Source organism: Vanacampus margaritifer, chromosome 20, assembly GCF_051991255.1.
Source record: "Vanacampus margaritifer isolate UIUO_Vmar chromosome 20, RoL_Vmar_1.0, whole genome shotgun sequence".
Taxonomy (NCBI): domain Eukaryota; kingdom Metazoa; phylum Chordata; class Actinopteri; order Syngnathiformes; family Syngnathidae; genus Vanacampus; species Vanacampus margaritifer.
In genome coordinates this window covers 17064154-17089013 of record NC_135451.1, presented here as the reverse complement: position 1 = coordinate 17089013, position 24860 = coordinate 17064154, and the positions used below count along the sequence as shown (strand labels likewise).

Sequence of the window (24860 nt, the reverse complement as noted above, 5' to 3'; positions counted from 1 at the left end):
TAAAATTATTTTAAACCTTTCTCGTCGGTTGATACGATGCGTTATTGCTTAATATTTTCATCAAATTGGATTTTTCAGTTGTTGGACTATGAGCATTTTTAGAGAAAAGTACAATAAACAACCCATTCGAGTTGATTCGAAAATCACTAATCAATGAGAATGAAAATGAGTTCTGATTTTGTGTGCGAGTCGCGGCATTAGTAGATTAGATTACATAAGGATAGTATAGATTACATTAGGATAGGATAGATTACATTAAAATTAAATATATATCAGTAAATTAGATTACATTAAAATAGGATACATTCGATTTAGTGCTGTCAAAGTGAAAGATATAAAGCACTGGAGTTAAAGATTTAACTCAGGTGATAAAGCCTTAAAGCTTTAACAGTACTAATCAGAGTACATTAGGTTAGGATATACAGTATTACGATTAGACAGACAGTCAGACAGAAAGATAGATATGTTTGTCAAAGCCTCAAATTGACAACATCTCCATTGTGCCGCTTACGCTTGCAGACGTCATTGACAAGCGTTTGCTTTTGAAGTGCGCGTCTCACCTGCAAGAGGCAACGCTCCTTGAAGACGTAGCCAATCAGCTTGTCCAGGTGCATGAGGCACTGGTGGTAGCGGATGTGATGGGTGAGGACGGGCAGCATCATGGCGTGCTGTGGGAGCACAAAGAGAATTCTCAAGGAGACGGCTCAGGAGGGGGGAACCTGAGTGGGGATCATGTCTGATATGAAAGAGGAGTGACGGGAACATGTTGGAGGGGAATGTGTGATGAAGAGATTGTCAGAAGCAAAGGCTGAGAGCTGATAGTGGGCAGAAATCAATCAGACACTCATTATTTATTAAGTGGGGCTAGGCAACACGTAGATGAAATAACCACAAACCCGATGGCGGCGGCGGAGGCGGCGTGAGGGCGAATGACGGACAGGAGGGAAAATTCACTTTGGGGCAGGGCGCTGGGATCGAAGCCTATTTCGCCGTGTTGACACACTTACTGTCACACAAACCCTGACAGCCCTCTGCAGAGAGACGGCGAGAATAATGGCGGCGTGAAAAGCAGCCGGTGGCCGGCGCACAAGCTCCGTCATTAGCGGCGGTTCACAGCGAGTCGGCCGCGAGACGCAAGATGGCAAAGGCGGGTTTCACAACATTAACCCCCGAGCCCGCACGTGAGCGAGGAGCCCGGCGTCTTTGTTTTAATTAGCGCTACGGGGCAAGGCGACTCCTGTGGTCCGACGGCACCAAGAGGTGTCGACAAGGAAACCCGGGGGCCGTCACGGGGGGCTGCACAGGTGACACGCTTCCCTGACATCGTTAAGGAGCCAATTAACCAAGCCGCGATGGACTCCTGAACTTGTCTGATGGCCGACTGACTTGATACGGTTCGTTCTAGGTCATGCTAACCCACAAAAAAATGAATTATGCTAACCCACAAAACGGTTGCTGAATACGCTTCAGCTTTAATTCAAAAGATTTCAACATTCTAACATGCAGGATGATTGGAAATAAGACGTGATGGAAATTATTAAATACTTCACCTGTTTAAAGGCAAGAAATCTGATTAGTGTCCACTTTTCCATATAATGAATCTGTGTCAGGACATTGTTGAGTCCATTGACTCCTCCTCTTTTGTACTTTGACATCGATGGCTTCTTTTGCTGCCAATTGCAACACTCGATTATGTGCGTAAACACTGCAGTCGCCTTGGCGGATATCTGATACGCAGATTGGATTTTTATGCACCTTTGTAAGCGTTACGTTTAACCCTGAAGCGTAACATAAGCAGTAAGTACAACATTTGTTGCTCATGCACAGCGAATAGCGCGTGGAATATTGTCAGAGGGCGGCTGAATGGGGGATCCATACATATTTTCCTCTTTTTCAGCCTGCTAAACAAAACTGAACAAGCTTCATTTCCTTCACTTTTCTGTGAATGGCGAGCAGCCTTCGCCTGCCGCCCACGAAGGCCGCAGAAGGCGGAGAACAAGAGCAAGTGAATCACGGTGAAAATTCCCCAGCTCTGCTTGTAAAGTGAAGGCCGGTCCGTGGAAACGCCTTTCAAGTGAAACAACCTTGGTGGTGTGGAGCGATGTCAATCACAAGTGGGCCCATTTGACTGTGAATTGCTTTTTTTTTTGGGGGGGGGGGGGGTTAGAAAAAAAGCAAGTTTGGGCTGGAGATCTGCCGCTATCTCTCGGCGGTGCGACGCGCGGTGCAGAGTGTAGCGCCTGAAATTATTCATGAACCAATTAGTCGCAGCAGTCCAGCTTGAAGCAAATATAATTGGGTGGCAATTATGGATGGGATCCTCTTTGCTAGACCTTGCTGCAAGAGAGGTCTGGCTTATGAGACTCCAACTTTCCTGTCATGCCTCTCCAAACGTGAGCAGCGGCTGGAGGCGCTCGCACAAGACCGCACGGCTGCCAATTATTGCTTTGCCGTTGACGGGCGCCACAATTGGAGGACAAAAACAAGCAGAGGAAGAATGGTCAAAAATAAAAGCAGATGACACCGTGGCGCTTCCACATGCAAATGTTGTCGACTGCGGGCCCGTTTGGGTCTAAGATGGCGCTGATGAATCCATTTTTGATCATGTTCAAAATGTGATATTTGATCAAACTCGCGCTCAATGTGGTTGTGTCGCGTACTCGCGGCATAAAGAGGGTGCCAGACTTTTGAATTTGACGCTTCAAGCTGTTTAATGTCATTAGGAATAGTTCAATTATCAGCCTTTTATAAAAATCTGACGGCCGATAACGGAGCAATTTAAAACCGTATTAACTTCAGGGAACTGTTTATTTCAATTTTCAGTTCATTTTAAATGAGATGTTGTCGACCCTGGAAACTTTCTGCACTTTCTGTTTTTGTAGGACAAGTGAAAATGGAACATTTTAGATATTTAAAAATTTTTGAAAACTTTACTGAAGAAAATAATAGGGAGCTGTTTAGTTGTTTTAAGTTCTCATTAAACTTTTGAAGACATGCTAATGACCTTGAGAGCTCCCTCAACTTTTTGCTACAATTTTAAAACAGAGACGTCTATTGCTACTGAGGAAGTAGCTAGCGACCAATCATGGCTCAGTTATCTGAGCAAACCCAGAAAACAGGTGAACCCTGATCGGTCGCTACTTCCTCAGCACAGGTGATATCATCTTCAGTCAACAGCAAATGGAAAAAATATATATATTTTTTAATTAGTAGTTAATTGTACAAGAAAAAAAATGAAGTTATCAAATTAATTCTGGACAAAATATAAACTTTTTGTTGCTGAAAATGGCTCAATGAGTCAAGTAGCAACTTTCTTCTTCTACTCTTTTTATCTTAACCTAAGCATGTACTGTATCTCCATGCTTCGCACCACACTGCTCCTAAGAGGCCAAGGCACGCATAGCAGAAAAATACAAAATTTATATGGATTTATTGCTTTCTACTGCTATTGTTTTAATACTATTATTTCACTTTGATACGAATATATTTTCTGATTGTGCTTTCAAGTTATATTTAAAGTTGTGGTTCGGCAGTTACTTTTGAACTCAATGAATAATAGTGCTTATTAAATGTAATTTCGGTATCAATCGAAAGAGTCAGGATAATTATTTTTTCCATAATCACCAAGTCCTACAGAATTGTTCGCGCATTGATTAATTTAATAGTCGAGTTGTTTTTCCCTTTTTGTTCCAAGAGACTTTACACTAATTTCTCATTTTGCTACACTTGACTGCTGAAGTGCTCAGTAAGTTAGCATGTTTCCCTGAACTGGACTGGATTTTGTTGAGTTGTCTGTATTTATTTAGTATAGTATGTAATAATACCAACACTGGAAAAGATTGTTTCTTCCATTTCCAAATCACTAGTGAGGTCAGGGGAATAGTTCAAGACTGTTGACACATGGAGACGAGAATCAATGCGAGTGCGAGGCGGACTTAAGTGGTCTCGTCAAACGGAGTTAAGTTGTGTGTGTGAGCAAAGTGTGGACGCGCCCGCGTGGCTGGGCATTAATGAAGTTGGCGAGGTTGCACAGGCGCAGCGGGGAGTCCACTTTGGCCATACACATATGGAGCGGGGGTATGACGCAACACGTGGCAAGTGTGTCGAGCGCGGCTGAGCAGCGAATCGCAGCCCACACGCCGCCTCTGTCGTCTTGTCTCACTGCCACCAAACCTTGCATTATTTACAACATGCCACCACTCACTTGACCAGCGACTTGCTGTGTTCATATGTGCTGCTTGCTATGATTAATATATTCTTATATAGATAGCCATACATAATTGTAGGGTGGATTTCTGAAACACACCGATCGGCCGATGACAGTAAATTCTGGATTTATAAGACGCCACTTTTTTCACTTGCATTCGACCCTGCGGCTAATACAAAGGTGCGGCTTATCCACCAGAGCACAAGGGGGCGCACTATAAAAGAAGCGCAAGAGCAAAACAAACGAGGTGAGCCTAAATGCCGTAAGAGAGACAGAATGAGAGCGAGACCATTTGCGCCCTCATTATGGAAAAGAAGTAGCGGGAACTCGGTGCGGTAACGTTAAAACACCTGCGGCTTACAGTCGGGTGCGGCTTATATCAAATTTACCTAGCGCGGCTTATATACAGATGCGCCTTGTAGTCCAGAAATTACTGTAATTCAAAAAAATATGTATCATGAAAAAAAGATTGCGATCGCTGAACACGAGCAATAAAGAAGGTATGAATTGCAGGCCGAACATTTGACTGTTTTCCAATCATTTGTCCATACAATAAAGAAATAATAAATGTAAAAAAAAAAAAAAAGTTTTTTTGCACGGACAAAAAAAAAAAAAGGCAAAAAATAAAATACAAATCGCCCAGTCGGGCAATATAAAAACTTTTTTTTCTTAATCGATATATTGACCAATCTTTGCTATTTTGTCCCTAAGCGCCACAAATAGTGAGGTTTGCCCTGTATACTCTCCTTGTAAACAACGAGTGTGAACTCATAAGTCTTTTCTGCAAACATGTTACCTGACAGACGTCAGAGCGGATGCCGGTCTTCCAGAATCCCTGACTGCTGAGCTCCACCGTCACCTCGCGGCGCATGGTGTTCTTCTGACGGATCTTCTGAAGAGCTTCCTGCCAAACAAGCAGCCGGTCAATTATTGATCAATGGCAGCGAGGCCGGCGGGGACGGCACCCACACACGCACAATGCAACGCCCCGCCCCCTATTCCTATGCTACCTCAGCCCGTTTCATTCCCGCTGTGCTCACAGATGGCACGTGCTACAAATGTCACACATGCATCGGCGCACACTGACGGTATTACTGCTTTTGATCGCGGCTAATTGAGGCCTGGCCATCGGTCAGCTTGGCCTGTCAGATGTGTCAAATGCAGGATTCAGCCACTGTGGCTTTAACTTATTTAAAATCCAGTACAGTACTTGTGCTGTCACTATCGAATATTTTTACAATCGATTAATCTATCGATTGTTCAATCGATTAATCGACTAATCAGGTTATTTTAATTTTGCATCAAAGTACATTACAAAAGCATTTATTTTCCGTGATTACTGTTCATTAACCAGTCGAATTGATGGAGGAAATTAGAATCAATACCCAAACCTATCAATTAATTTGATAATCAATGACTCGTTGATTAATCTATTCATTTTGACAGCTCTATACAGTCCATTTGTTTAAGTTGTATTTAACTTTTATTGTGAACCAATGTCAGCTATTATATGGAGGATGTTTGTGAAATGTTTTGAGAAACTCTGGCGTAGGCGGATCAACGCACACCTGTTTATTCAGACCATGCCGGCCTTGCACAAGTCATTATACACATATAGCATGTCAGCATATGTATATGTGTGTGTGTGCGTGTGTGATCCATACAAGACGCAATCGACTCCCGGTGAGCCACCTCAAATGGAACGCCAGGAATTTTTGCCTCGCAGAGGAAATAAGAACAACAAAGGCATGAATAAATAATGCCAACCGACTTTGAACTCTGCATCAAAGTAAACACGCTCGCCCAAGCCGCCACGAGCACGCGCGTGCACACCCACACCCGTCATAGCTGCATGGCTGCAAATGACATGGAAATTTTCGTGCTGCATGGTCAGGGGGAAGGTCATGAGGACTAATTCATTATTGTAAGGCTGAAAGAGAAAGCAGCCATGCAGGTGATTCTTAAATACACCCATGAGGTCTTTTCAAGATGGGATTTACAACAATCTCAAGTCTATTTTCGTCTACATATGAAGTCTCACGTCCCATAAGAATGTGTTTACGTTCACGCAAGACAAGAGACAGCCCACATGTGGCGACAAACAAATAAAGAGCAGCAAAAACACAGAGGAACCTTTTACAATGATGCAAATTTTGACATTGACATCGGCAGATATCAAATATGTATCAAATATTGGACATTTGGAAGCAGCCTGATTCCAAGTGTCTTTTTTCTCTTAACTCATTTGCTCCCAAAGACATATGAATGCGTTCTATTTTAAATATTACCAGTGTCCCAAAAACTTATTTATCCGTTTTTTTATGTTAGCTAGAGCATACAGAAGGTTTTGATGCAGCCTCTGAACTGAAGAGAATGGTAGTTGTTACAAAAAAAAGGCCAGCAGGTGGCAGCAGAGTATAAGAGATCAACCAGGGCCATGTTGCAAAAAAGCTCCCTTTCCCCACAGATTTGTGAATAATGATGAAACTTAGCTATATTCTAATACTAATTGCTGCAAAACGTAAACAGATACAAACATACTTTTTTTTCCTGATGAAAGAAGAGACTTTAATCTTTCTTTTGGTAGGTTCCTTGTTTTTGTAGCAATAGAACATTATATTCGGTGGGCCTTGCGAAATCAGTCAAAATCCAGTAAAACAGCGAAGGGGGTTGCTTCAGTGAAAATGGCTGGGAGAGAATGAGTTAATGCTGCCATGACGACACATATCAAGTTCAACACATATCAACGTTGCGACACTAGAGAACCAAAAGTATGCTTCTGTATGCTCTTGCATAAATTTTTTGGGTTTGAATGAGTTAATTAAGTCAGATAGTGTGTGTTTACAAACACTACGTTGAGGAGTCAAAAGTTTAATTGGACGGAAAGTTCTGAAATAGGACCGACGCTCATTTTACTACCAAATTATATGAACCATATTCTTCGGTTGTGCTTTCCAAACGTGGTGGATAACAATCACTCCAGTCCTGTAGATGGCGGTCATTTGCGTTACGCACAGAAGAAACAGAAGAACAAACGAACGTCATCTCTTGTGAAGTTCACCAAATGCGTCAGCAAAGGTTAATGGCTTCTTCTTTAGCCCGCCTCCTCCCAAAACCGGATGGAAATCTGCGAGCTACTACTTGACATACACACAATACATATTATACATAAAAGCACACTAGAACAAAAATAGCCTCCTTGGGGGAGGTAATCCGCTCTGACAGGGCAGCTAAAGCACGCAAGAGCGAAGATGCAGCGCTTTACCTAGACGCACGTGTGTGTGTGTGTGTGTGTGTGTGTGTGTGTGTGTGTGTGTGTGTGTGTGTGTGTGTGTGTGTAATTGCTGCAGTTTGACAGCATTCAGGCCCTGTTGGCCAGAGAGCTGCCTCGGAAAGCAACTAATTGAGACTTCTTGCTCCTTATTGGTTGTGCTTGTGTCAAGCAGGATGCGTATGTGCTGCTGAGGGCTGAGTCCCTGAGGGTGGTATGAAAAAAGGGGGGGGGGGGGCAACGTAATGTGGGACGGGGATGGGGCGGTGAAAGAAGTCTGTGACTATTACCTGAGCTAAACGATCTCCGTCCCCGGCGCTGACCTTCGCACTGGCGGCTTTAAACGGATATAAAAATGACGTGCCGGCGAGCGTTACGGGGCGCAAAGCACTTAGCGGAGCTCTACACGCTGAATGAGAATGAAGACAAGAAGAGGAAAAAAAAGCGCAGCAACAATTAATTGAAAAGAGTCGAGCGATATTTACGAGACGCGCTGGAGTGCGCCAAGCTTGTCGCGTGTAAATGAGAGCGACGAGTGGAAATGAGCTGCTGGCATTTAGAAAAGTCCACAAAGACGCTTTCATTTGTTGCTTCATCAAAACCAGCAACGCCGACACTTAGGATGTTACCTCTGGCAGGGAGCTCGTTAGAGGCGGAAATGATATCGTGATAACTTACATTGATGTTTCTGCATTTGGCAATTTATTATTATATTATTAGTATGGGATTTTTTTTAATGGGCTTTAGGTGAACTGATGAATACACACGCTCGCACGCACACACACACGCACATACAAAAAAAAAAGATATATATATATATGTGTGTATATGTATATATATATATATATATATATGTATATATATTTAAAAAAAAAAAAAAAAAAAAACATTTATTAAATTTTTTTAATTTATTTGTTTGTTTTTTTAAAAAAAAAAAAAAGGAGAGCAATGATGATGTCAAATCGAATGAACAATACTGAGCTCTCCTGAAAAAGAGAGGAAAAAAAAAAAAGAGGCGGAAATGAAGAATGACATCTTAGTTAACCCCCACTATTCGGGGGATAGGGACCGAGCCCTGCTGCCAATGGTGGAAAAACTGCAGGTATGGGAAGTGACGTCACTCACCCCCAAAAAGTTTACAAATGACTATTTGAAGAGTTGAAAACAGGCGCGCGAGGGGCTCTCGAGGACCAGGGTTCCCTATCCCTGCTCTAGCGTAAAAAAAAAAAATAAAAAAAAAACCATCTTTCTAAAACAGTATAAATACGTCTTTGGGACACTAGTAATATTTCAAATAGAACGTATTTATTCGTTGTGGGGAGTAAATGAGTGAAGTAGTTATGAGTTAAGTGTATTATACCGTAATTAAGAAAGGACTGGAGTGGATTATTATACTCAACTCACTGTTTGGCATTATTATCGTTTTGGATTGCATTAGTAATTGTTACCTCATCAGTCATTATTTTTTTATTTTTAAAATAAAATACCGTCAATCCAGATCTGAACTATCAAAATTGCATGTGCCCGTCCGTGTGTCGGGTCGCCATCAAACAAAGCTTGCATCAGGACCTTTCAGGATTTTCCATGACATCCCCAGTAAGGATTTGTATCCATTTAACAAGTCGAGTCACTTCTCTCATGTTGCATGTTTGTTTTGTTGTGTTTCCTGGTCTGATCTCACCTCCCTATGTGTCAGCTTCTGCTTGTCCAGTTGCTTAACCTTTGGGCTGTTGGCCAGCAGGTGGCGCAGTTTCACATAGCTCTTCCACAGCTTCTGGTACCTGACAATCAGGAAAGAAAGGGAAGGGAAAAAAACGAGGCTCAGAGGATTCCAACTCCAACTCTGCAACAACACATCAATATTTCATCCGCTGCCGGCCTGATATTAAACTTAATTGGCGAGTAGCCTGCAGACGTGGCTCCATTAGGTGCTTTTGTTTCGGGGCGGCAAACGTCCCAGGTTTGTGTCTGCCGCTTGAACTCAGAGTCGGGTTCACCTGCCTCCGACTTTCGTTTTTCCACCTCGCCTGCTCCTCACTTTCATTCTCTATTGTCTTTGCTCTCATTTGCATGTGAAAAGCGGGCCGGGTGTTATCGGCAAGGTGACACGGAGCCACCGCGGAGACCCCCACCCGCCACACCCCGTGCCCCCACATTTTCAATCAGGCCTTCTGATTGATGCACTGAGTGTGACCGTTCTGCTCCCATTCAGCAGACTTTCTCCTCATTTAGCCAGAATTATTCAATTATGATTGGTGGGCTGGCGAATTAAGGTGGTGCGGCTCGGCCGATCGGACAGAGTGAAAGGCCGAGAGACGTACGCGGAGATATGGAGGGTGTGCGTGAGCAAGAGAGTAGGGGAGGGGACCGCCGCAGAATAGAAGAATTATAGAGCTTTAATAGCGGGGACTTCATTAGAGACCGAGGCGAGGGAATGAGACGGCTTAACGGCTGCGATTATCAGCTGGCCGCCTCCGCACGGAAGCGTCCCGGGCGAAAAAGGAGACGGAGAAGGGGAAGAATATCCAGTCTGGGAGGCCCACGCGTCCCCAGGCTGCGGCGGTGACCTTTCGCGGGGATCCGACGTGATCTCTCTGCGGCGAGCTCGTCTCTCACCGATTTAATTAGCATATGCTAACTCTTCCTCTGCACACCTCCACTGTTATTAGACTGGGGGATTATTTGTTATGATGACGTTTGTCGGTACTTGGCAGTCACAACATCAGAGATTGTAATCCCTTCATATTAACATGCCGAGCAAAAAGGAAAGTGGTCGGACGAATATGTGCAATATGAATTCACATATAGAACAGACAGAGGTGCTAGCAAGCTAGTATCAATGGCTAAAGCCAAACTGCGGCAGGGTTTTTTGTAAAAACTTTCTGCACCTGGATTTGCCACCTCTGATAACGGAATGTATGGTGATCCACAGGGTTCAATTCCGGGTCCTCTGCAGTTTTCATTGTATCTGCTGCTCCTACGTTCCATCTTGAGAAAACAGCGATGACCGTTTTAAAGTGCTCTATAAATTAGGGATAGCCAGATAATCAGCCGGGCCGATAATCAGCCGGGCCGATTATCAGCGCTTATATTCAGCATTTTGACAAATATCGGCATCTGCCTTTTTACAAATCTGAAGGCCGATAAAGCTGGTATCTCACTGAGCGGTGAGTACTTGCGAACGGAGCAAATGTAGGGTTTTCATCAAGATTTGAAAGATGTTCACAGACAGTTTTTACTTGCAAAGACATTTCGAACATATTCAGACAATTTTTCACTGTCTACAAAGACAAAAAAAACAAATTAGCAATTTTGCGTGCATTTGTCGCTCAGTGAGATGAATGGAACTTTTCATTTGTGTATTTATTTAAAATTCCACTTAAGAAAAGATGATACTGACACTGGGAACTTCCTACATTTTTTATTTTTAAATATGGAAAAAATAAACACATAAAATAAAAATCAAACATTTTTAAACTATTTAATTTAGTTTAAAAGAAAAAGTATTTTTATTTCAATTTTATTTTGATGCTAATATTTTCTCTTTTACTGTAAATGAATATCGGCCTTGAAATATCGGTTAACAGCCTCCTAGACTACAAATAATCGGTATCGGCCACGGAAAAAACATTTCGGTCTAACACTACTATAAATAGAGAGTTGGTTATAGCAATCTGGCAAAACTAAAGGAATTTAATTGTCTTAAATCGGGGCCAATACTGATTCTGACAGAGCCACCATAACTGACTCATGTCAGACCCTGAGTAGTGAGGACTATCTAGTGTTTTATGCACACCGAAGCACTTGGGCCACTTCCTCAATTCTAAGTGTCTCGACGTCAAAGCTGGCAATGTTCACGTTAAATGTTAATGCTCCCACAAGGCCGACTCCTTTTTGCATTCCTCCCTGGCCTTTGACCCGTCGCCTCAGTATCCGCCACACAGGAGTTTGAGGGTCCAGCGAGGGTGACAACACACCAGGGCGTCTTTAGCCTAGCGAGTTAATAACGCATGTAGCGTCCACGGCGTCACCGCCATCGACACAGATCATTAGCAGTGGCGGGGAAAGTCGATGCGCCAACGCCACTAATGACGTCCCAGTCTGTCCATAAATTTGTCACCTTGTGCCACATGGAGCCGTTTGACATGGCGGCAGGGCGTGCGATGGATGAAAGCGCTCAGTGGGCAAGCGGCGAGGGGTGAAGAGGACACTGGCGAGTCGGGCAGAGGGAGCACAAATTAGTCCGGACTAATAGACCTCCTGTTTGCATCCTCATGTTGCCTCCTGACTGTGGCCCAGGAGGAGAAATGGTTAGAATTTAAGTAGACATATTACCAAAAATGGGCAGCACGGTGCCCTAATGGTGAGTACGTCTGCCCTACAGTTCTGAGGTTCAGGGTTAGAATCATCCAGGGTGGGTCTCTCCTCTAAATTGTCCATAGTTGTGAATGTGAATGCTTGATAAGACAGAACTACCAGTAAAATGAGACTATTTTCAGCAAGGTAATCACAAATCTAATTAATAATAATAATAACAACATTCTTGATCCTTTAGGGCAAGTGGATAAAAGTATGCCACATACTGTACACATTGTTAAGGCACATGGGAAATGTTTCAAGTTGTGAAAAACAAATGTCTCCTTTAAAAGCCAAGACATCAAGTCTCACACCTTTTTTTGCATCACAACTCTGGAGGGATTGCAGCTCTGATGATCTTCGACATTGCTTTTGTTAATTATGCAGCAGCACAGTACACTATTCCCACCTGCGAGCCTGCGTCGTGCGTGTAGCATCACTATGTTGAGGAAATAAACCGCGCCGGCTCCCGTGGCGGAGCCACCCGACGGAGGGACCCGGCACCCGTGACGACGCATGCGAAAATGTCACGCCGCTCATCCTTGCCGCCATCTATTCCCCTTTCTAATCTATGAGTCTGCCCGCACTTTGCCTTGCGCAAACTCTGCACCTTCTGGTGGCGGCATGGCACACATTGTGGGGGTGGGGGGGGGGGGTCGTCGTCCAGGGAGAACGCCACTGAATAAGGAGGAGTGGGAAGAAGGGAGGAAAAAAGCTAAAAGGAGCTGGATGACATTTATCTTGGTTCCGAACACGTAGTTTCTCAGATTACATGAAATGATGATCTTGAATTACATGAAGAATCTCCTTCAGTTCTGTTTACACCAAGCAGTAGAACAGTGGTTCTTAATCTTTTTGGAGGTACTGAACCCCACAGGTTTCCTATGTGCATTCACAAAACTACGACGGCGTACTGTATTAGGGCCAGGTATATATATATATATATTTTTTTTTTTCCAGAGGGGGGGGTAATATTTTATAATATATACTTTATAAAGTGGCAAATTTGCAAGAAAATAACTCAGAATCTTACAAGAAATATAAGTAGCGTAGCTATAGTCTAATGTGAGGATTCATTGATGGCTAATGGGACACTGTTCATAAAATGAAAAGGCAGGATGGACGGATTCATTCTTAATTTAGACTTTCCTCATCATACACGGCAGCTAAAGTGACAGCACTTCCTGATCCCCTATCAGCTGACAAACACTAACCAATCAGAAGCTAGCATACTTTAGGTAAGTGAATGACAGAGCAGCAGATTCGACACATCAACTTAGCAACTTGTACAAAAAAAAATAACAAAACGCATGAATGTGTAAATAATTCTTGAAACGTAAATGTACAAGTAAATATACATTTTAACAAATTAACTTAACTCATTCACTGCCATTGACGGCTATAGACGTCAAAAAAATCATTTGAACTATTTCTATTAGTTTGACATTTTCCCCCACTTTTGTTAACAAAAAAAAAACGTTTTTTTGGGGGGGGGGTATTCGAACAGATATAAAATTAGTGATTAATTGTATTTATTTATTATGTAATTAATTTTTGATTAATTACAATATTTTTTTCTTAAAAAAAAACATTAAAAAAAAATTTTTTTAATTTAAATCGGGAGTTAACTAGTGAAGTCATGCGATTAATTACATTTAAAAACTGCAATCGCCCGACACCCCTAATTTTTATTTATTTTTTCTTTTAAAAAAAAAAGTAATGTTTTTTTTTAAGAAAAAATAAATACAAATTAGGGGCATCAGGCAATTACAATTTGTAATCGTAATTAATCGCATGACTTCACTAGTTAACTCACAAATTTTATATCTGTTCTGAATGTACAAAAAAATTCTAGGTTTTCATACTCTTGTTAACAAAAAAGAAAAAAAAGAAAGGAAAAATAATATTAAAATAATGAAAATAGTTCAAATGAATTTTTGACATCTATAGCTGTCAATGGCAGTGAATGAGTTAAATGCTTGATCCTCAGGGTGCAAAGAGAGGCGTCTTTGTCGCTGGCAGCACTCAACGCTTCAACGTGCTTAACATGATATGATTAAAGCCATCTACTATCTCCTTATTTGAAAAACCCGACTGAAAAGTATTGGCACAAACATTTGGACGCAAGTCTCAACGTGCCTACAACGACTGCAGTGGTAGATTCCTAATTACAGAAAACATCTGTACAAAAACATGAAGTACGCCACCATTAACTGAGCCTGCCTTATTGTTCTGCATAACCTTTAAAAATAGTAGGTCAGGACCGTTGCAAATCGAGATATTCACATATGCAATCATCAGTCCTGTTAAACATCCGCTTAGCAAAAGCAACAACAGATCTTACTGAGGGTCTCCGGCGTAGCTGAGCTGGGCGGGCCGTATCCCGAAATGAACAATGATGGGGAAGGTGATGACGTCTGCGTTGAACTGCTCCCGGTCCAGCTGGTCGATCCGCACCGAGCTCGGTTTCTGGGGAGCGACAACACGGAAGAGGCGGGTGAGCGAGCGTGTTCCGAGTGTCAACAAGCACGGCAACCGGGCGCCGTCGTTCAATCATTCGCCATACGGGAACGCCAGCGGCGAGCGGACCCGCAGACGCTTGCGCGTGCGAGAAGCGTCCTCAGGTGGCCTGTCGCACCTTTGGCCAGACCAGAAGAGGGGACCGCAACATGCGGCGTGATGAGCTCGGCGGCAGATGGCTCGATGCACGGCGCTCACCGTGACATTAGGCCGCGTTCACGCCACAAAAAGTAATAGTATAAACAACAAAGTCTTGCCCAGCTTGTCTGTGAAAGTCAGGCTTCAGCATACCTGTAATGAGGAAACCATGCCAGTAAATGGCAGCGTTGCACAGCTTTTGAATTCATGTTATTAGGAGGGGAATTACGGAAAAGGATTTGGGCCAGTGGAGGGAAAAAAATGGTTGGCAGGATTCTGACATTATTCTCAGCATTCTGACTTTAAAGTAAGAATTAGTGAGAATTCTGACTTTGAAATGAGAATCCTCACTTTATTCTCAGAACTGTCACTTTAAAGTGAGAATTCTGAGAAAATCCTGCCAACCCTTTTTTTTTTTTTCACTGACCCTAATCTTCTTCCCTAGAATATCAGTTTGTCATGTCCATTATGAGGGAGAGAAATGCCAACAAGTCTTCACACTCAAATATACAGTATGTATTATATTTGTTGTGCTTTGTGAGTGAGAAAAGATGACGTGTTCATGGTGTGAATGGCGAATGCCATGCAAAAAAAAAACGCCACACTTGTGAGTGTCGTGAGTCAGCCTCGCTCACGGTGTGTTTTTTTGTTGTTTATCTGTAAATAGATTACTTTGGCATCAATAGCCATCTTTTTTCTATCATTTTTTTTAGTTTGCGGTGTTACAAAAGGCAAAAAAATATTTGCGTCAAAATCACTGTTCTGCTTGACATGTTGTCTGTTGACAAAATTCTAATTAACTCCCAAAAACATTTTTGGGCCAGAAACTAGTGTTGAGCATGTGCACAAAATGTGAGCAGCCATCTTTGAGCTCGCTCGAGAGGCCATCAGCTTTAAGTGCAGCTTTGATGCAAACACATCGTCAGGGATAATTCCTGGAAGCATGCCGCTGCCCTTGCACGTCCACCATGCTAATGCAACTAATAATCACTCGCCTTTGATTGACAGCCAATGCAGTCATTAGCCCCCCCCCCATCCCCTGTGAGACCTTGACCAAACACAGCAGAGGACATGTTTGTCTAATGAGTGTGCACTAACATTGATGGAGCAAATATGCTGATCTATACTCACAGTGAGACTGGAACAGCAGCAGAAGAATTGTGTGATGATTATTTCATTAATTAACTTCTTTTGTATCAATGTTGTGAGAGAAATAATGCATGTATTGATTTATTTAATTACGAAAGGAGAAAATAATTCATTATTATAAAGATAAAATGAATAATAAATAAATAATAAAATAAATAATTATAAAATAATTAACATCTTTTGTATCATGCTATTTATTGATTTATTTAACCACGAAGGAGAAAATACAAAATAAAGACAAAAATTATTAGATGTGTGGACTCAATAATTAGGGTCATGTGGCCATATTAACTAGTGTAAAAGTCATCTGCTTTTAGGCATTCTTTACTTTCATTCTACACAATATTTGACTCTTAAGACTTTTTTGCTAATGTTTTTTTTTTTTTTTTTTTTAATCTGCGTGTTTTTTTTTTAAGTGTGTGCCTTGTCTTCTGTCAGTCTATTGGGACGAATCCTTTTGGATGAGTGTGGCATGGGGTGTAAAAAAAACTCTTCAGGATAAAAAAAGGAAAGAAATTGTAAAATCATCCTAGCCGATGAGACAAAAATGCAAAAACACTTCCCTGACACACTCCAAGCTCTTCTGACAGATCTCCCGTTTCCTTCACTTCATGCAGGTGGAATGTGTCCCAATACTTTTGCTCAGATATAAATATAGCATCAGTAGGTAATTTATGATCTAATGCCTACCCGCTCTGATGGAATTTTCCGGGTCAGTGCCAGGTCACCTTGCAAAAATTCCACACTGGAAGAAGACAAGACGCTCAAGCGAACAGCAGAAGCGTTTGTGTGGGTTGAAGAACAAATTGTCATGAGAAAAATGGTCTTTTTTGGGGTTTTTTGTAGCCCAAGGTTTGAGGGATCCTGGAAAGGGTCGAAATAACCATAAAATGGCCGCTTCAAACAAAAACATTACGTTTTTCTGGCGTGGCTTCTTTTTTTTTGTGGGTCTATTCGGTAGCTGAATTTTCATAATATTGTATTTAAGGGAATTCTAGTGAGTCAAATTTGATAACAATTTCACCAGACTGAACCTGCCTGCAAAATCTGTGCACCCTGCGATTGACTGGCGGTCAGTCCAAAGCGGGACAGACGTAACCCGTAACCCTAATGAGGACTCGCGCTAAAGAAAACGGATGGATAGACCCCGGGAGCTGTAAGAAAAAGAAGAATAATGCAGTGGAGGTGATGACTTCATCGAATCGGCTGGGACGGGGGAGTGTTCCCGGCTGATTTGATGATGAAGCCCCTCCCCTATCTGACAACCCTGACAGCGAGCATTCAGAGCTGCCTCGGGGAGGGGCCGACTCAATAAGTCACGCTCGCCAAAGGTCGTTGGTATGCAGCGCTTTAACCGGCCATGACATCGCATCACCTTCACCCGGACACAATTACTGCATGGCCCCTCAAAGGCTGGTCCGACACAGAGGTGAGCCGGCGTCACGGTGACATAAGCGTGTGGATGGGGGGGGGGGGGGGGTTAGTGCTGCATGAGGATAGTGACAACCAACGCCCTTGGGGATAATAGGTGAGCATGCCGGTGTCACGGGCTAACGGGACAAACGGTACAGCGGGTTGCAGACGCCCTTGGACTGGCGTCCTTAAAAAGAAAAAAAAAAGGAAAAAAAAACTCACTAACCGAGCCCGGGTTGGTGACGATCATGCCCTTGCACTCTTCCGCATACTTCTGCCACGCCAGCTCCTCCCACTGCAGCATGTCGGCGATCTCCTCCTCGGGGACCAAAGGCTTGCTGCTGCTCAGGAGGTAGAGCAGCACCTGGTGCATGGACAGCACCTCCTTGCCACCATCTGCAAAAGCACAACTATTAGCTCAAACACGGCACTTGAAAAGACGGCATCGAAAAAGTGCTCCAAGATTGTATCCACCTCCAGTGGACAAATAGTCTACGTCGGGATTTTGTGGTGTAAAAAAAATATTCAAAGAACAGTTCCAAATGAGCAAAACCGTCACGCTTCTGCTCGAAAGTACAACAACAAAAAGTCTGCTAGAAAACCCAATTAACATGAATGTGATTGTAACTGGTTAATTCTGAATACAGCCACATTCTTGCTAGGGTGTGTACACTTGTGCAACTACATCACCTCATTTTGTTTCTGCAGATATCAGGAAATGTCATGTAATGCTTTTTAATGCTACTTCAAACTGATTTAATGTCAAAAGTCAACTTTTTTTCGAGCATCTAGCCCTGTTCAAATGCTTGCTAATTAAAATAAATGTGGATAAACATGGCTTCCAAATACAAATGTGGTTGTGTCTTTTAGGTCATTGATACAGGAATGTTATTTTTTTAATATAAGTTATTTGAAGGTAAAATATATAGTAAACAGTTAAAAGGAATGAAAAATTGAGTCATACATAGATTTGTGTTGAGGTAAATTTCTACCACTGGGTGGCATTAGTATTTCATGTTGGACGTTAGTGACAGGAACAGTACACTTTTCTTTTCAAATTCAGAGCAATTGGTATATGGAACAAGAAGCAACTCGTGGACTCCAGGCCATTTTGTTCATTTCAAATCACAATTGGTCGTCAGTCCCCACAAATGCTTTTGTTTTGATCACATTTATTGCTAAATTGTGTTACAGCGATGCTTTTGCACAATATTGTACATAAAATAAAGCATGAATATCAATGGTTTTACATAAACTGAATTTAAATTGTTAATGCCCTTGGACGTCACAGCTGATGTTTTTATTTTTTATTTTATCAAAAGCCATTGAATTAATTTTAATGTTTTTTAATGACCCGAGGAAACCTTGATTTAACTTACTCATTCAAATATTTTTTTAACCGTCTTACACAGGTTATAGGCACATTCATGATTGGGGAGGGGGGGATTAAATCATTTATCTTGGTGTCATTTTTATGTGGCACGAACACCTGGGGGTGTGTAGACCTTTCGTATCCAGTGCATGTTTATGTGTCTGCATAACAACATATAGAAGAATCTGTCGAATTCAAGACAAATCTCAACCGTCGCCTGAGTCAAATTTCAAAACAATGGCTCCCACAGGAAATAATGCAAATCACCGGTTCCAGGTTCAACAATACAACAGGTCACGCTGCGTTGTAAAATATTTCTTATTCCAACATTTTATGTAACATTGTAAACTGTAAGCGGGAAGTTGCAGCACAACAATCCAGATGGCGCATAAAGGCACTGAAAAACACTTTTTAATGTTTGACATTAAACAAATTATTCAAAAGAATTTAAAGCTCTGGATGTGAGCAGCATGTATTGAGTTTTTTGAAAGAAAAGAGCGAGTTCGCCTAACCGAGGTCAAACATTTTGCAAGCTTTTAGCACATGCTTATTCTTCACATTCTTTCCCAAATCAAGGCTGCTGCTTGCCACCTCAGCGTACGAAAAAAAAAAAAATATATATATATATATATATATATATATATACATATACATTTCACTGTGCATTGACAAGCGGCCACACGAGTCAGTCCAAGCGCGCACACACATACACACAACACAAACGGAAATCAAATGTAAGAGAATGGTTAAATGCATAGGATTGTGCACGTCGGGTGGCCTCAATAGACACTCATGCAACATTGATTGACCTGCCTGGAGTGTGCTTGCACATGGACACGCACACTGGGCACTGCCTACTGGAAATGCATTAGGACACTAAGAAACGTGTGCCCACACACTCTCACTGTACACACACACACATACACACATAAACTGCATTGGAGTCGTTTTGTGCTTTTTGTAAAAAAGCAGCATATTCATGTGAAAGGCCAACGAAATGGGGGAAGGGGGTTGAAATTGTTTATTGATGGAAGGCAGGTAGGCGGCTCCGCTGCCATAACAACCAGCCAGTGGGGGAAAGAAGTGCAGCTGCGCCATCTAGAGTGCAAGCGAGATGATGCGCTCTTTCCAGGAATGGACGACAATTTGAATGGAAAAATCTGCCGGGCAGCACGGTGGAATAGTGGTTAGCGCATCTGCTTTACAGGACTACAGGTCTGAAGCTCGGGTGTGAATCTCAGCTCAGGCTTTCCTCTGTTTAGTTTCCATACTGCGCACAGGTGTGAATTTAAGTGTGAATTATTGCTCGTCTCACCCGTCCGTCTCAGCCATCTGTCTGTGTGTGCCCTACGATTGAAGGGCAACCAGCCCAGGTTGGATCCACCTCTCGCCCAAAGTCAGCTGTGATAGACCCCAGCCCACACGCAAACCGAATGGCGACAAGCGCGACACAAATGGATGGATAATCAGCTAGGGAGTCACTTCTAAAAGTGGAGAAGTGAAGATCGAGAGAGACAGAAAGTGGAAGACGAAGTGACATTCACGACTCACCGGGTAGGAATCGAACAAAACGAGGCATGAAGTGGAAGCGCTGGCATCCGACGCCTTTATTCTCCCAATCTGGCCCTGGAATGGCAAAAAGGTGCCATTAGAAACCAACATTTCAGAAATATTCAAAGAAAAGGACTTTTGAGTTTTGATAGTCACTTGGTGGAGATTTTAGAAATTTAGGTCTCGGTGATTCATCTTTTATTTGTATTTTTTTTATATATAATTTTTGTATGGTGCGTTTGGAAAAGAACAGTTAATGTTGCCGACTAAGCAGTCCGGTTGCAACTATTTTTCAGTGAAAAGTGACTTCAATGCCCGCTAAAAAACAAAACAACCTGAGTAGACTCAATTTTACATTGTAGAGTCGGTGGCGGCAAAAACACGATGATGTGATTTATTCTCATGTTAGAAACTTTTGACCCGAGGTACATATATGCAATACATTACACAAATATATTGCCTCACCTGTACAACCACAGTTTAATGGCTCATTTTATGATGTTAAATTGATTAAAAGCCTGCCACCATTGTAACGATAAGCCGTTCAGATAATGGATGGAAATTGATGAACATTTAAAGTGTTATTTTTAATTAAGAATTGTGTTTACAGTATATACACGTTTTGAGGTATAGGATTTAATTGATTTAATTTGATAACTTCCTTATTTTTCATGTACAATTAATACCTTTAAAAAAAACAAATTTTTCCACTAGCTGTCGACTGAAGATGACATCACACCTGCTGAGGAAGTAGGTAACGATCAATCATGGTTCATCTGTTTTTGGGGTTTGGTTAGCAAACTGAGCCATGATTGGTCATTACCCAAGTGGAAAAAAATGTTTTTAAAGGTATTAATTGTACATGAAAAGTAATGAAGTTACAGACGCCATTTTGGCCATCCCTACACGGTTGCTAAACATAATTCAGCTTTTGGACGGGAGTCTGAGCAGCGTGGAGCAACTTTATGATCTTGAGGTACCTTTGAGGTTCCAGTCGTACAGCTCCAGAATGTCCTGGAAGAGGTAGGAGGCGAAGAGCTCCAGGCCTCGGATGCAGTAGTTCTGCAGAAGAGAGTCGAGCGTGAGCGTGAGCGTGAGCGCTCGGCGGAGCCACACAATGACGGCCGCCATTATGCAAACCAATCCGACTTTTCCACTTTATCGCGTAAGCCACCTTATCGACGCCATCATCCCTCTCACCTCTTCTAAAAGGATTAGCACCTCGGCTCAGGAGGCACCGAGGTGTGAGGGGAGACGCGTGGCTCAGCGGCTCAGACGCTCCAGATAAAAACAAAAAAAAAAAAGGGTGAGAAAGATAAAAAGAGCTTGTACTGACCTCGGGCGCCATCTCCTCTATGAAGTGGATGGTGTAATCTATGTTGAAGCGGATCACCCGGCACAATGGAATCTGGGATGATGAAAGGAGCAGAGGAGGCCGTGAAGAAAGGACGCGCTGACTCATTAGCGCCGCGCTAGGCCGAGGTGACGGCTTTGCCGGGGAACTCATTAAAAGCTCGACTTTGGCAAAGCGGGGGCAAACACGCCGTGTAGCGTCCACGCTCGCGCTCCACATTTAAACAACTCAAATATCACTAAACAGATAAGCCCGCATTCCACCCCCCCCCCCCCCCCCCCCCGTAGTTTTAATCTCCCAGTTACACCCGCTTTCTTGTCCGAACGGGGGCACTTTGAGAGATTAACCTGCGAGACACATCCACGGCGCTAACCGGCAGCCGGGCAAATATCGCGGCGCTCCGAGCCTTTTAATCCCTGAGCCGCCACGAAGCGTTTACCCCGGGTTTTAAAGGCGGAATGCTTGAAATGATCCGGTTCAAATGGCGGCTAATGCTCAGGACGTTCCTGCTGTGAGAAATATTGACCCGGAGGTTTAACATTCAAATTGGCAGTAGAACGCGCCAGTTCATAAACGTCTCCGTCACCTTCTTGGACTCAGACGACCTCACTCGTGTTTGACCTTTTCAAAGTTCAAAACGATAGACTGACAAAGAGGTCTGATTTTGAAATTGGCAGTAAAATACACGAGGTTATGCACTTCTCCATCAAATGGTTTGACTTATTTATTTATTTTTAATAAGCAATTTGAGGGGGAAAAAGGCTACTAAATGAATACAAGAAATATTCCAGAAGTAGTGACATAATGCTTAGACTACAGCCCAACTGTGTTCTAGAATGTTCCCCCGCCTATTCACAAATTCATATATTCAGTCCCTAATTTGCTGACAAACTGTAAAACACTATTCACTGTTTTTGTGCTCTTTCCAAAGTGCCCCATAATTGTACAATAAAGCACCAAAGCTCTTTCCAATAGGAAAAAAAGGAGTACAGTGTTTCCTGCGAATAGCCAAAATTCACAAATATCAAAGAACAAGTTTATCATGTCTATGGATACTACAAGACGGTGACAAAGCACTACTTTTCTGTTAGATTGATATCTTGAATAGGTGACTTTACAAATAGTGAATCAGCAGCTTGCAGCATTTTGATACCAAGGAACACCGTTTGCAGTGACTGCACTTTAAACGAGTCCCAATACATTAGAACTGTTTCGGGCTGTCAATTACTCACGTCCCCCACGCATGTGTTTAACGGACCTTATAAAAGTTTGGCATTAAGAGGAGCTGGCGGAGCAGGAAACTTTGCTTTGCTTTTACATGACAAATGTATTGAACGCACATTTTGACTGACAGCTAATTAACTTTAGCACAGACTGAACAAACAACAGTGCGTGACTTTAAGGCAGTGGATAGATTCAAGTGCCAATAAATAGTGAATTCACGCCACTCTACTCTATGTATAGGGTAATCTGATTCACAAAAGACTTAATTATGTTTAGGCAGAGCAAAAGGGCGCAAATACCATTTGAATACCCGTCTAAATCGCTCAGACGGCGTTCTGAATAAAATCACTTCCTACAAAGGAAGCGTAACGGGAGGCTCTGTGTTGCCACGGTGACAGGTGCGCTTACACTGGTGAGAGGAGTGTGGGAGAAAACGGAGAAGCCCTCAAAAAGATACTCGTGGTCGTCATACTCGATCACAGTGGGACGGTCCGTCTGGAAAACAAAAAGGCTACATTCATGCAACAAATATGACGGATGTCTTGATCATGTAAACGCTCGGCGGGCGGGCGGGATTAAGCAGAAATGGCAAAAGTGTGTGTTTGAGACTGAGTACATGCCAGGAAGTTGGTGGGCGGAGACACGGTTATCCGGTAGTGGAACAACTTCCCAGCGTTGTTGTTCATGTCACGACATGATGCCGCAGGCTGGAAAACACAAAGTCCTCAATGTTCAGGTTGACAAAGTCACAATTGCTGAAGGAAAGCAATCGGTACCGGTATTCTATTGATGGGTTTATTTTGGCCACGAATTAAGAATTCTAAAAATTATATTTAATACTGCTGTAAGCCACTTTAACAATATGCAGTTTGCACATTTCCAAGTGTTTAGCAATTATCTTCAATTTTGTAAAACAAACCTCTGAATTTACTATACAAGGTCTGTAAAATGATGCCGTTTTGAACCCCCAAATTCAGCAATTATTTGCAAGCCACTAGAGGGAGCTACTGCCCTTTGACAATCACTGCACTCTGGTTTTTGCTGAGACACAAAAGGCCATCATAAAGATGCTACAATGTGCTACACTGAAGACGGCATGCTGGGAAAAAAAATAAGTGTCTCGCACCTCTTCCCCAGGGTAGATGCTGTGACGGATGCCGGTGCGTCGGGCCTTGGCGCTGCACTTGCACAGGGGGCCGTCATTCATCTGGAGGAAAAGAAAAATGTCACTGTAATCCAAACACAGCCACAACAAGGTCACAAGAATTGAGGAGGAGGTCGAGGAGCGGACCTGTCCCGGGTCGTTGTACCACAACTCGTCGTGAAGTCGATCCGGGTGCGCTTTCTTCCGCTTGATTTCGGCGATGACGTCAAACAACTCCGAGTCGGAGCTGCTGGAACAAGAACTTCCTTCCTCGTCCGACGCGCATTCCGACTCGCTGCTGCTGTCGCCTGAAACGCGCAAGTTCATTAATATGAAAAAAAATCATAATAACAAAAAATATGTTGTCATTCTGAGGTTGAAAGTGTCTATTGTCCAAATGTCACCATAACACATACAGTGTACGTGCATTTGTATATTGATGTGTGCCTTTAAGGGGTGTGGCCAAGTGAGTACCCTCTCTCCCTTAATTATACTACCTGTCACTACAAGCATTATTTGTACTAAACAAACAATAATTTTCAGACCAATTAAGTAAAAATTTGCTTATTTCGGCTGTAAATTAGTGCTCGAGAATCACTAGGTTTTTTTTCTCTATAATTAGCACACCGGGATTTTCGTCCAGTTTGGTCTTTGGCGGATCCCACTTGGGTCGAGACTCCTTGGCTCTCGCCTGCCGCCTTCCCAGCTCCTCCTCAAAGCGCTCGTAGAGATCTCGCAGTTTACTCGTACCGACAACAGTAGAATCTCCCTACAGGGAAACAAAGCAAGTGCATCAAGTCAAACAATTCCCAAAGATAATTTTGTCAAAATGATGACATAGTTGTTGAGGAAATACCACTTGATCCATGGGGTCGCTGGAGTAAAAGTTCTCAGCGTGTGTGCAACGGATCCAGGCGGGCTTCAGCAGGTCATCATCCTCCGTCTCGTCCTCGCCTCGGTCCTTGTCCCGCTCTGCTTCTCCTCGCTCTCTCTCGCCAATGCTGACGCAGTCCTCGGAATCTCTGCTGCGGCCGGAGGAGTAGCCGCGGTCTCGGCTCGGGCCCGACAAGGACTCGAACCGGCGGTCTCGCTCCTCCTCCCAGCGACTTCGCTTCCTGTCTCTACTGGTCGAGCGACTGCGGATGGAACGACATTAAATAT

General features: G+C 42.9%; 1 protein-coding gene across 4 annotated transcripts in view; it reads right to left on the bottom strand.

Annotated features, from left to right (window-relative positions):
* drosha (drosha ribonuclease III) overlaps positions 1-24860 on the bottom strand; it is a 91795-nt gene that overhangs the window by 64726 nt on the left and 2209 nt on the right. For all 4 annotated transcript variants that reach the window (XR_013289630.1, XM_077553886.1, XM_077553887.1 and 1 more), the window contains exons 4-17: positions 24556-24835; positions 24327-24468; positions 23847-24007; positions 23682-23762; positions 23176-23262; positions 22964-23050; positions 21314-21385; positions 20958-21039; positions 19978-20052; positions 17281-17450; positions 14179-14303; positions 9160-9259; positions 5004-5111; positions 561-668 (exon numbers count right to left, since the gene is read on the bottom strand). Coding sequence is in view for 3 of the 4 variants with exons in the window: in XM_077553886.1 (XP_077410012.1) it covers positions 561-668; positions 5004-5111; positions 9160-9259; positions 14179-14303; positions 17281-17450; positions 19978-20052; positions 20958-21039; positions 21314-21385; positions 22964-23050; positions 23176-23262; positions 23682-23762; positions 23847-24007; positions 24327-24468; positions 24556-24835 (1678 nt within the window). In the remaining variant the exon portion in view is untranslated. The remainder of the gene's footprint in view (positions 1-560; positions 669-5003; positions 5112-9159; positions 9260-14178; positions 14304-17280; positions 17451-19977; positions 20053-20957; positions 21040-21313; positions 21386-22963; positions 23051-23175; positions 23263-23681; positions 23763-23846; positions 24008-24326; positions 24469-24555; positions 24836-24860) is intronic.